Raw genomic sequence first — 13,978 nt, 5'->3', positions numbered from 1 at the left:
CTGGTTTCAAGGACATCAGGACAGTCACACTCTGGAGTTTCATCTCCCTCTTCTCCTGAGTTCAAAGTCACTTCAAGTCCAGTCACTGTACCCAAGCTGATCTGGCTGCCATTCCCTCTGGCTTTCTCTGATGGCTAACTGTTGGTTATAACACCGACCTCCATGCAACAGAGGGCAGAAAGGCAAAAAAAAGAGGCAGATCACTCCATATTGATAGGTGGCAGTTCTAATAAAGGGACTTTTGAGGTTTTTATTGGGCAGCCATAAGACTAGGAGATTTCTGAACTCACTCACCAAATCCTAAAAGTTTATACAGAGGCCTGAAGTGGGTGCAGGCATATTTTCGGTCCAAAAGGTTTCAACACCTCACATTCCCAAGGCTGCATTCTTGAAAAGAGATCCCACCGTGGGAATAGTGGACAGAGAGTACATTCCAAGGACAGGGGAGGGGCTGAGGAGCCTCCAGGTGCCTGGGTCCAGCTCAAAGTTCAACCGCCAGTCACGTCTTCTCAGTGACCTCCTCTAACACCAACAGGAATCCACAGCACAGCTGGACATCCACTCCTGGAAGTAACTTCTGCACTCGGCAAACTTGCCTAAATCACACATCTCTCACTGATTATCCAGCTGTTATGTGCATGACTCACCATCAACAATTTGTCACATATATGGCACCTCAGGAAGCATGACTTTGATTCTGATGGTTTTCCTGAATCCCAGGACCCCACTGTTGGTGCTATTGCTCTTGTGCGGGACTCAGCCAGGGCCCTAATGACTGGCACAGCAACATCAATGTTGTAAAGGTTATAGCCTGCTTTTCACGTTCTTCCTTTTAAATCAAGACATTAAGAAAATTGGATTTCCTTCCTAGATGCACATTCCCTTGAGGAGGAAAAAAAAAAAATACTAAAGACTCAGATTTGCTTCTCCACACCTTTTTGACAAATGGAAAATTTTCAATGCAAGGTTCTATAAATGTACTCTGACTTGGTCTTATTAAAGAGACAATGAGAAAAACCAGGCGGCAGAACAGGAGCAGAAATCTGGGCAACCCTAAGCAAAGGTAACAGACACAGGACAACCTGGACACTGTGAAAAGGAGCTGAAGGAAACGGTGCAAGACCTCCGCTCTATGCCATCAATGAGGATAATGCTAAGCAAAACTAGGTTCTAAGGAGTTAGTAAATGGGACTGTGATAAATAGTATTTCCAGCAGCTTTGCCATCTTATGTAGTGTCTCTAGGACGAATGGGATCCAGAAAGTAGTAGCCAACAAATTCAAATTATAAAATCATAAATGCATCAAATGTGTGGCTATACAAATAGATATAAAAAAACTACCTGCTGGCCTGTAATTCATGTGCATTTTCTGAAACTTGGGAGAGACTCATCCTGAGAAGTCTCTCATATGCAGAACTTATATAACTGAAAACTAAGCATGCAACACCCAGCATTACTGTTCTGAAATGTGTAAAACATCACCAATATTCTCTTTAGCTATGAATTATAATTATTGTTTTAACCTTAGGAGTTACAAGAACTATTTGTAAAGATTATTACACAGATATCCTCATTGTCGGTACCTCAGTCATACTTTTCCCACAAAATCTTAAATTACTATCCTATAGGAAGGTGAGTTTTATGCTGGAACAGAGAATATTACATACACAGAACCATATAGGCTCAGGGCCTCTCTTCCTCTTTGGAATGAAGACAGCAATGTCATTGCATTAAATATGAAAATGTCCTTTATCTTCAAGGTTAATATTTTACCATCTGGCAAAATATTGCATTTGTATTGTATAAGCAAAGAGATCCTCTTATATAGCACAGGGAACTATATCTAATCACTTATGATGGAAAATGATGGTGGATAATGTGAGAAAGAGAATGTGTGTGTATATATATATGTATATATATATGTGCATGACTGGATCGCTATGGTGAACAGCAGAAAGTGAGAGAACACTGTAAACCAACCATAATGAAAAAAATATAAATCATTTAAAAATAAAAATAAAGGTGCAATTTGGAAAAAAAAATATTTTACCATCTGTGTTTACACAGTCTCTAGTTTGAACACAAAGAAATCGCACTTAGAAAATAAACTTAGTACCACAATGCCCTAGGACCTTTGGGACCCTGGGTAATTTTGCCTTCCTGGACTCCTTCCTCCTTAAAAATAATAAAATAAAAATTATATTTTATAACTGCATTATTTTAACAATGAATAAATTAATATTACATATTAAAATGTTTCACCTAAAAGTTCATTTTTTCCTTCTACTGTTAATAGAACTGCAAACATTCTGTGGAGCCCCGAAAGTGCCGTAGGCCCTATACACTGTGCTAACAGACAAGGCAGTCCTGCTCAGGGCCCTGCAGTAATGTCAGATGTCTCCTCTAGAGATGGAATGGAATCACTCTGGAGCTCAGATTTCTTCACTCTGGCTACAAACTAGAATCACCTGGAGAAGGTTTTAAAAACAGTATACTCAGACCTAGACTCCACACCAGAAAATAATTAAGTCCACCTCATGTGTGCTCTCAAAGAATCTATATTTTCAAAACTTTTCCAGGTGAGTATAATGTCCGGTTCAAAATAAAACCCTTATCTCATAATTATTTAGACAATCATAACCCAGTACTTCAGATAGCGGCCTGCATTTATTTGTAAAGCAATCCCAAAACTCTAAGAGGGAAGAAGGAAAAAGAGGCAGAGAAGAATGCTTCAGCTTTGATGTTTCTCATATGCAGAGCCCAACTTTAATCCCAGCCTCAGTACTGGGCTCTTTTTTAAAGCAGTGAGAAACAGTTCTTGGCTTTACTATTTCATTTGTACTTTCATGAGCAATAAGCCTTAGGTAGAGGAGGGATGAAATCATTGTTTCTGATGTACTTTTGTACTGATATAGACACATTCTTACCCTCTATCTTTTAATTAATTAATGTCTTTTTTAGGGCCACACCTGCAGCATATGGAAGTTCCAAGGCTAGGGGTGGAATTGGAGCTACAGTTGCCAGCCTATACCACAGCCACAACAAAACCAGATCTGAGCCGCATCTGCAACTTACACCACAGCTCATGGCAATGCCAGATTCTTTTTTATTTATGTATTTATTTTTATTTTTTGTCTTTTTGCTTTTTCTGAGGCCGCTCCTGCAGCATATGGAGGTTCCTAGGCTAGGGGTCTATTTGAAGCTGTAGCTGCTGGCCTACGCCACAGCCACAGCAACGCAGGATCCAAGCTGTGTCTGCGACCTACACCACAGCTCATGGCAACGCCGGATCCTTAACGCATTGAGCAAGGTCAGGGATGGAACCTGCAACCTCGTGGTTTCTAGTTAACCACTGAGCCATGATGGGAACTCCCAATGCCAGATGCTTATTCCACTGAGCAAGGCCAGGGATCAAACCCACATCCTCATGGATACTAGTCAGGTTCATTACCACTGAGCCACAATAGGAACTCCTTTTTTTGGGAGGGGGGAGCGTGCCTGAGGCATGCGGAAGTTTCCAGGCCAGGCAACTGAGCCACAGCAGTGACAATGCCAGATCCTTAACCTGTTGAGCCATCAGGAAACTTCCTCTGACTTTCTGAACTCACTTACTCTAAAAGAGTCAGCACCACAGACATAGCAGTGGTGCCTATATTTACCTCCACCCAGTATGAAAGAGAGAAACTGAAGCCAATCAGCAGGATGTAGAGCAGGTGCAAAACCGATAAACTGCCTACAAGAAGACCAGGATATTTGATATTGGGGATCAGCTTCAAATTTAGGGGGTCTCCTGGAATTAAGATAAAATCTATATGTGTTGGAAAAAGTGAAAGAGCCTGAAATTCAATAGCAAATCCAAATATTCAAGTTAAGCAAATTATATGACTTTGACTACAACTGGAAAAACTGTATCTTTCTGCTAACTGGGAGCTTTTTTTTTCGGGCAATCTTTGAAGATCTAAGAGCACATACAGACTAAATCTCTGTTGAAAACCTTGTTATTGCCACCTCTTCTCTAAAATCAACCCTAAGACCTGACAGAAAGCAGTTTTATATTTGAATCAGGTTTGTGAATTAAGGAGGACTGATAGAGAAGGTAACAATAATCAAAAGGCAAAGCAAAAAAGGAAAAGAACCAGATGGGAAGAAACAGGAATGAAAGTCCCTCAAAAGTAAAAATAAAAATGATGACTTGTCGGGGGGAAGGAACTTTCTATTTGATACAGAGGAAAAAACCAGCCTTGAGTGATTCGGGGTACTAAGAAATTTTTCCTTTCTGTGGTCTTTTTCCTCTTGTTTTTTCCCAATTGTGTTTACAAGAAAGAAAAACTAAATAGGGTATAGTTAAGATCCAGAAAGAATCATGACTGCAGAAGTCAGCAGTCACAGAAACAAGCTCCTACACATTAGCTTGATTTGTAGAAAGCAATGAACTGAAGGCAGAAAGAAAAAGGGGCTTCAAAATCAAGCAGTATTTAATAAGGAAGTTATATCTAATTGTTTGCTTTAAATCTTGTGTTAATTGCATATCATCTTTTAAAATATTGTGATTACTGTTATGAATTAACATTTAGATATGTAGCTGTCTTATTTGGTCTTTTAAAAACATGTCTCTCTCCCCAAGCTAGCAGTGCTATTTAGAGCAGAAAAACGCCCAAGCCTCTCTGTTAGCTATGGTTCAAGAAATCTTCTGGAGCCCTCCTAATTAGAAGAACATACTTTACTTCTTAGCCCTTTCCAACCTAAATTTAATATCTGCAACTAGTTAAGAAAGTTCCTCTGGAGCACTTAAACTCATTTTTCTTCAGCAAAGCAAACTGATGAACATATACATTTAATTTTATCTTTCTCTTCTTTGTTAAGTTACTTCAGAATATTTTGTGAGTGCCAACTGAGAGCTCAGCATAGTTTTGGTAGCTCCATTAGCTTTTTGGCATCTTTCCTACCAGTAAGACACATAAAGATTACAGAAAACATGTGAACAGCAAAGCTTCTAGCTGCCTCGGATTTCTGTCCTTCCTTTCGCTCTGGTTCAATGCATTTTCTATATGTAACATCATCTAGTCCTATGGATTTAACAACCTCATCTGTGAGTTTGATGCCAAAGCTTGCAACTCAAACCCAAATATCCCTGCAGAGCCAGATCCATACTCCATCCCACTCCCTTCTAGGAATCTCCACTTGAATTTTCTATCAGGCACTTCACACTTAATATGTCCAAAACTGAACTTGTTATCATTGTCCCCAAACCTTCTCTTCTTCCTCTTCTATTTGGCATTTTATTAACCAGCTGTAGCACTATCTACCCAACTGTTCAAGTTAAAAACACAGAGCTGTCCTTGACTCAGTCCCTTTTTCACATTCAATTCTAATTTATCGACAAAGACTTATCTAATCTTAGCACATCTGCAATCTGCCCACTTCTGCCACCAGCCCCCTTGCTTAAGGCCCTAGCTGAATTACAACTAGAACCTCTTGTTTATCTACCATTTCAACAAAGAGCCACTAGGTCAAGCAAGGGTTCCTAACCATTTTCGTGCCATAGAACTCTTTTGGCAATCTGGCAACATCTATGGGGATCCCTTCTTAAAAATATTGTTTTCAACTTAACGCAATTAAAACATGGGATTACAAAGGAGGCCATTGGGACCAATCTCCCTTTGAGAGGTTTGTAAGGCATAAATGTGATCATGTCATTTCCCTGGCACATGGGACACCAACCACCACAGTTTACTGTATGTAGCTTTAACATTTCCTGCCCTACCTGACTGTACCCACATTGAATTCACACTCAAAAGCAATGTACTATCTCACCTCTGAGTCTTTGCACATGCTGACCCATCTGGTATAATGACCTTCATTTTGTCTTCACCTGTCTCTTATATTTTTCCTTCAAGATTCACTCAGCCCAATATATCCAGAGAAAACTGTAAGTCGAAAAGATAACTTGGGAGGGGGAGGGAGGGGGATGGGCTGGGTGTCTGCGGTTAATAGATACAAACTATTGCATTTGGAGTGGATAAGCAATGAGATCCTGCTGTATAGCAGAGGCAACTATATGTAGCCACTTATGATGGAACAGGATGGATGACAATATAAGAAAAAGAATTGATATATATACAGATTCTTAACCCACTGATCAAAGCCAGGAATCAAACCCATATCCTCATGGGTACTGGTCAGGCTTGTTAATCACTGAGCCACAACTGGAACTCCTGAATGAGCACTATCTCATTTGCTCAAAGGAAAACCTCATATGCTACAGACACCACCTGGGATCTCATGAACTACCTTCCGACTTCTAAAGTAGGACAGCATAAAAAGAAATATACCATTTCTATAATTATACAAGAGGAAAGATCAATTAGCATATAAGTAGTTGTTAAATAATAGCCAAAAATATCTATATTGAAACATTTGGGTGGGGAAATGTATGACCACCACCACCACCTTGGCAAAGTGAATCTCACACTTACTTCAGCTAATCTTGAATGTTTGTGGACCACCTCTGTTTTATTCATTGGCGTGAGCTGCTGCAAAACACTTCGGCTATTTGTCAAAGCCCGTGTCAATCGGGCAAATTTTGTCCAACCTTAAAAATAAGAAAAAACTCTCAGTTTTTCAGAATGAATATGGATGGAAGCCAACATTCTTGCTAATATTCAAGGGTCTCAGAAATAGCATAACATGCAGAATTAATGAAAAGAATCAATCTACAGCAATTTATTTCTACATAGACATCATCATAAATTCAAGTGTGTTTAAAAGTAACAAGTAATTTTTATGTGTGACCCATGTGTTTTGCTCTCATCTATCACACAGTCCCTGTAGCCAGGCAGCTAGTTGTCCACAAAGCTCTGTCCTCCCCCTTGCATTGCAGATGTCTGCTACTGGGAAACAGCTGCCCAGCCAGGGATGCATTTCCCAGCATTCTTTGCATCCAGGTGTGGCCATGTCTCTAGCTTCCACCAATGGAAGGAAAGCAGAAGTGACCTGTGTCACTTTGATGCATGCTTAAGAAGCACGTGAAACTTCTCCACACTTTCTCCTTCCTTCTACCAGCTGTATGCAAATGACAACAAGGTCCCAGGGAATGGGAAAGCCACTGAATAGGTGCATGGAAGAACACCATATGCCAAAGATCACCTGCCTTGGATTGTTATGTAAGCAAGAAAAATGCATCTATTGTGTTAGGTCACTTAAAGCTGGCAATTATTTATTATATAAGTGGTATTACCCTAATTAAAAAAAAAAGTCCTATTGTATATTTTCATGAAGAGGATAAAGCCTAATTTCAACAAGTCTGACATATTATAGTTCATATCATACACTTCCATCATCTTTGTAACATAGAAAAATGTTATTTCTCTCTAATTGACAATTTCAGTGATATCTAAAGATTATCTTTGGAGTGATTATCTTTGGAGTATCTAGAAGCCTTAGTAATGTTTTCTTAAAAAGTAGCAACCTTAACTGCGAGGAAGGGATATGAATTTAATGGGAAAAAAAATTTCTTCCATTATTTACATTATTAAAATCCATTATTAAAATAATTCTTTTTTATTGTTAAACTAATTAACTTCAAGGAAATGATAATGAGATGTGAACCAGTAGAACAAAACCAACCATACTTGGCTCCTGCCTCATTAACACTTTCTCTAGGCATCCCAAAAAGCACTAATCTGTTATAGACGCTATTAAGACCATTTTATAATTTCTATGATATTACTTTTAACTAGGGCATTTACCAAATAACTCCTAAAACACATAAACACTCCGGGTAGTCTAAAGGAATGATCTAATAGCAATGATAAAATTTCAGACAAAGTGACAAAAAAGGAAAGAAGAAATCCTGGACAGACACCATCAAATGTCTTTCAAACCATACCAGGTACATGGTATCATACTTTACTGCTATTCTTCAAGCTAATTCTGACTTCATTTAGTTTTGTATTATCCCACCAATTTAGTTCACTCTATAGGATCAACAATTGGATTGAAAAAAGTAAACTGGTATCCGTTCACAGAAGATCCTTTGTTCTTCGCCATTAATGGGCCTCACCCTAGTGACTAGAACAGAAAATGTTAGGCTTTGGGAATTGTATGCAACTTTAAAGCTTTCCCTGCGCAATCTGCTGGAAAACAAAGAAACATCAGATTATGTCAACAGCTCTCTAAGAACTCAACATCAGTGTAAAAGACTACCATGTAATCTATATCACCAATTTAGACTTTTCTTCTAAACACCAGACCCATGTGTCTAATTGGCTACTGACCACCTCCTACTCAGATAATATACAAGCACCTAATTCTTAACATGTTCAGAATTGATCTTATCATCACCATCTCCCCCCATCTCCAGCTCTGCCTCTGTAATGTATTCTTGGTCTTAGTGAATGGCCCCATGATATTTCCAGCTGGTCAAATCAGAAGCTTGAAATTCACCATCCTCCTTATCTCCACCCACACACACACATATCCAATCCCTCCCAAGATTTATAGACTAGAACTTAATAAATATGCTCAAATTTAATCTCCTCTCTCCATCCCTATTATGCCAAGCAATATATCATCTTTCACCTGAGTTAGTCGTTGTTCCTAAAAACCATAGTCTCTAACTACTCTCTCCCAAAACACCTCTGCATATTGCTGCCAGAGTTCTTCCTACAACATAAATAGTACCATGACCTTCTCCTATTTTTAATTCTTTAAGAGATCCCTGGAGGCCTTCAGGATGACACTGAATATCCTTGGTATACAGGTCATTTAGTTGTACACTCCTCTGTACACTCACACTACAAAATATATACCTCGCCTGGTATTAACTATACTAATGCAATTGATAAGCATGTCAGTCACTTACACTAAACTATCCTTCATCTCTGTTCTCAGCACTTGGTATAGGGACTGGCATAAAATAGGCCACTGATTAATTAACTAATTGATTAGACGTTGTTTATAACTTTAAAAATAAAATTTAAAATTAAATTCCATTTTTACTATCATGAACATTAACATGAAATGTTTTTTTTTATCATTGGGTTTTGATTTGAATTTTGCTTTATTGGGTTAAAATGGTTAGGATGTCTTTCTGTTGATCATTTCTCTTCTTAGATCAAAAGACTATTATAATTGCATTGAATATTTCTGGAAACTGCCAAGTCAATTTTATATTTAATGAAGGTTCATATTTTTAAGATGGGTATTGTTGCAACTCTTAATAATCTGATTATTGGATTGAAAGAGAAGCCCATTTTCATTTCCTGTGTGTAATTAGGTTTATTCAGAAAAAAATTTTTTAAAGTAAAAGTAGATATTGAAGGAATAAATTTAATAATACACTGAAGAATACCAATCATTAAATGCCATGTGAGGAAGGAAAAACATGCGATGAAAGCTTATCATCATCCTCTAGTTTTTAATTTCAAGCATCATGAGCACACACTACTGTTTCTTAATGAGGAAGCAACAGTTCCTAATTTAAATATAAGATAAAGCTTCTTCAGGAGTTCCCTTCATGGTGCAGTAGAAACGAATCTGACTAGGAACCATGAGGTTGTGGGTTCAATCCTGGGCCTCGCTCAGTGGGTTAAGGATCTGGCATTGCCGTGAGCTGTGGTGTGGATGGCAGACAAACGAGGCTCAGATCTGATGTTGCTGTGGCATAGGCCGGCAGCTGTACCTCTGATTGCACCCCTAGCCTGGGAACCTCCTTATGCCGCAAGTGCGGCCTAAAAAGCAAAAAAATAAATAAATAAATAAATAAAAGTTAAACATAAAAAAATAAAAAAGCTTCTTCAATGTGCCTGTGTATCTCATTTTACACATGAAATCAATATAATCAAGAAATATTTCATCCTTTTATTTCAGTTTTCTGAAGAAAGAAATAAAATTGAAACTGCGAAAATAAAACACGTGCATTTTTCTCAATGGTGAAAAATAGGACTATCATTGATTAAACATCAGAGATAAGCTGAAAGAAAATGTAATGTTAATTCATCCTTCTAAAAGTTTTCACAGTATATTCTGAGTGAGACCACCCTTAAACATAGAGGAAAAGGTAGTTCACTGCATGACATGACTTTTAAGTGCCAGGTCTTATTCTAGCCATGGTTGTCTAGTTCCATGTCTGAAATATAATGGATATTAGACATTTATGTTGAATGAATGAATGAGAACATTAGTAAAAAAGTTAAATAGGAAAATAAATAAATGGCAAGGATCTACTGTATAGCAGAGTAAACTATATTCAATATCTTATAATAACCTATTATGGGAAAGAATCTGAAAAAGAATATATATATACATATATATATATATATGTATATATATATGCGATGGATATATATTTATGAATCTGCTTGCTGTACACCCAAAACTAACACAACATTATAAAACAATCATACTTTAATCAAAATTTTAAAAATAAGGAGTTCCCATTGTAACTGAGTGGGTTAAGAACCCAACATAGTCTCTGTGAGGGTGTGGGTTAGATCCCTGGCCTCACTCAGTGGGTTAAGGATCCGGCATTGCTGCAAGCTGCAGTGTAGCTCACAGATGCAGCTTAGATCCAGTGTTGCCATGGCTGTGGTGTAGGCCTGTAGCTGCAGCTCCACTTTTACCCCAGCCAGGGAGCTTCCATATGCCACAGGTGCATCCTTAAAAAGAAAAAAATAATAATAACAAAAAATAAGTTAAATAGGAATTAACACAGCATCAACATTAATGTGTAGTTAAAATTAGAATATAAAGAAGGAAATATGTTCAGCTCTTAACAGATACTAGCATAACTCATCTGTCTTGTGAAGGAAGGGCTTTGGGTTGGAGAAGGTGGAAAGTGTGTGGTAGAAGATTACAATTCTGCCCTCAGAAAGAGAACTAGGGAGATGTTAACAGGAAAAAGAAAAGTTGGGGCAATTGTCAGACTTACTCAGATGTAATGGAAGAGAGAAATTTAGGAGGAAATACTTGGGAAGTATTCCCACTTCCTAGAAAGCAGTCAAAGGCAGTTGTCTGATTGAGTAACCATTTACCATCTTTGATATCAAAATGCCCTTAGAGCTGGAAAACCAACGCAAAGCTAAGGAGTGCTTATCCCACATTTAAATCAAAGGGAGCACTCAAAGATGAGCTCCCTGAACTTATCAGTAGTCTTTATATTCCAGCTTCCTTGCAGTCTTCATTTCTAAACAGTGAGCTTTTTTCTCAAGATCTCCATACCACCCCTCTCTCCTCACTCTCAGCAGATAATCTTATTAAATATGTTATTGAAAAAAACAAAATACATAAGAAATACAATAGCCTTCAACTTCCCTTCTGTCCTCTCTACCTCCAGACCCACCCATAATGCCACATGATTTTTGCCTGTACCTTCACTGTCTCAGAGAATTAGGCATTTGCTTTTTCCTGATCATGTATATGTTCTATTCATGAACATTTAAGTGGTTTCTAGATTTTTCACTATCACTAGCAATTTCCCAATGAATTTCCTTATGCCTCTCCCTTTGTACTCTTAGACACATCTGGAATTGCCCACGTTACATTAGCTAAGTTAGTTCATTTGATCTGTAACCTACCTCCACTGTACAGTTAAACTTTGAAAAAGTTGAGCAGCCACACTGTCTAGGTCAGAGAAAAAAAAGACACATCAGCAGTTCCAACTTTTTCCAGCAATACATCTACTGATTTCACCTTTACTGAGATCTAACTGTTGTGACTGATTATTCAGCACAGTTTGCTGATGTTACTTAGATGTGGTCGATACTGGGTAATGTGAACAGACGGCTGAATATGAAGAGCTTAGTACTTGCTCTAGAAGTTGTTTGTGGCATTATGAGAACATTTGTTCTCCTAAAAGCTCAGGATGCCAACTCCTTCTTAATAAAACATTAGTTTAGCTCTATTGGGTTGCAATTAACCTCTTTGTTATGGACTGCCTAATCTTAAAAATAAAAGGAAGTCACAGAGGCAGTTAAATCAATCTACTAGACTGCAACACAAGATTCTAATCTATAAGGAAAAAAGCTTAGGTAAACAATTATACTCTTGGCCAAAGAGACTACATGGTATAATTATTCATATTTCATCTGTTGTTTCCTCCCTAAAGAAAACCATTGGCTTTCTACAAGGGGAAGGCTGCTATTTTTGCTGCTATTTTCATTCCAGAGGAATTTTTTTGTCTCAATTATTGGCACGAAGATGCCATGACTATTTGGCACAGGATATTTCACACTAAGAGTATGTTGGCAGTTTTGGAATCTGTTTGAAAATACGGTACCGTTATAAATGGGCAGAGATTTGGACCATCTCTTTTAGAACACATATGGATAATCAACAGAATGGATTTCTTGGCTGTAACTTTTCCCCTTGGTTTTTTTCGGTTTTTTTTTTTTTTTTTTTTTTTTTTTTTTTGTCTCTTTAGGGCCACATCTGCAGCATATGGAGGTTCCCAGGCTAGGGGTCCAATTGGAGGCATAGCCACAGCAACACCAGATCCAAGCCACCTCTGTGACCTACACCACAGCTCACAGCAACACCAGATACTTAACCCACTGAGCAGGGCCAGGGATCGAACCTGTCCTCATGGATACTAGTCAGATTTGTTTATGCTGAGCCAAGATGGGAATTCTTCCCCTTCATATTATTATAAATGATATATTGGGTACCATGGACTGATAATCTGAATAACAACTCCAAGACCTCAGTACTAGGAACAGACGATAACATCACTTTTCCCTCCCTTGAATTAGTATCAGTAAATTCCATGGATGCAAAACAGTACAATCCTGTCAGAATCAGAGTGTTCTCAACCTGTGCTTCATTTTTGTAGGAAAAAAGGAGAGCAGGGGATTAAGGTGATCAAATTCCAACAAGTTTCCACTACAAAGGACAAGGCGGCAAGGTGCAATAAAGAGAACACAGGGTTGGAAATCAGTGAGACATTAAGCATCAGGACCCTCAACACTAAAATGGATAATAATACTAATTATCAGAATTGAGCAATAAAGAAAACAAAGTTCCTGCCATATTAACTACTCCATCCAAACTGGTTTTATTCCCCTTCAATATAGGTTTTGCTACCATCCAGCATGGTATATGTCAAAGGTATAACTGACATCACTCAACACCATTCACTTTCAAGGCAAAAATTATTCTAGACTGAAGTTTTGGTGATCAGAGGATTCACTGTGATGAAGAACTGCCATCACACTATAGTGATTATCCCAGATACAATTTAGAAATAAAATTCTAAAATAAACAACCACCCTGTTTACTCAAGTCTTTCAACTACATGCCTGAGTTTTTTTGGTAAAAACTACCAATACAATAGGAGACCAATATTGATTTCAACCAATGTTGTCAAATCCTCAAAGGATGCGGGCCTTTGCCCCAATCACTGGCCCCTTTTCACATTAAGAAGGTAAAATGGAAGGAAGGGGAGTTCGGGGTTTAGGGATGTAAAATGTTATATTTGGAATGTATGGGCAATGGAATCTTACTGTACCACTCAGGGAACTGTGTGTGATTGGGTCACTTTGCTGTACAATGGAAATTGAAGAGATGTGGTAAATCAACTATAACTTTTTTAAAAAGAAGGTAAAATGCCCTTGTTCTGGGATGAAAAAATCCTATATTCTAGCTTTCCAGTGTGTGGATTCCCTTGTCTGTTCTGCATCCTAAAACACTATTTCCTGCATTCTAGGTCAAGCATTTATTACCTACTTAGTGTTTCAAAATGTTGTAAACACCCTCAACCTCCTCCCTGGCAAGCTTCCTCAACTCCATGATCACTTATTCCTGATCCCTGAGCTCCCTGGTCCTTTTCATCTTGCTCATCTGACCAAATCCCAACTCTGGTTAAACCCAACTCACCTGCTTTAGCATCTACACACCTTTGGCTATACATGGACTAAGTGAACAGTCATGTTCATCATTCTAATGAAATGCATGACCACAAGCTTCACATGGACCTTAGCGC

The 13,978-nt window shown here is 38.2% G+C and overlaps 1 protein-coding gene across 4 annotated transcripts in view; it reads right to left on the bottom strand.

Moving 5' to 3' along the window:
* Positions 1-13,978, bottom strand: part of KCNH5 (potassium voltage-gated channel subfamily H member 5) — a 293,800-nt gene that overhangs the window by 229,026 nt on the left and 50,796 nt on the right. For 3 of the 4 annotated variants that reach the window (XR_014820505.1, XM_021062620.2, XM_021062628.2), the window contains exon 5: positions 6,477-6,592. The exons of the other annotated variant lie outside the window; for it this stretch is intronic. Coding sequence is in view for 2 of the 3 variants with exons in the window: in XM_021062620.2 (XP_020918279.2) it covers positions 6,477-6,592 (116 nt within the window). In the remaining variant the exon portion in view is untranslated. The remainder of the gene's footprint in view (positions 1-6,476; positions 6,593-13,978) is intronic. 4 annotated transcript variants of the gene reach the window in all.

This window comes from Sus scrofa, chromosome 1 (genome assembly GCF_054392235.1).
Source record: "Sus scrofa isolate SSC_HxYL_T2T_F1_AM1 chromosome 1, Sscrofa_HxYL_maternal_Yorkshire_Landrace_v2.0, whole genome shotgun sequence".
Taxonomy (NCBI): Eukaryota; Metazoa; Chordata; class Mammalia; order Artiodactyla; family Suidae; genus Sus; species Sus scrofa.
The sequence above is the reverse complement of the archived record's forward strand: the minus strand, read 5'-3'. Positions and strand labels throughout refer to the sequence as shown.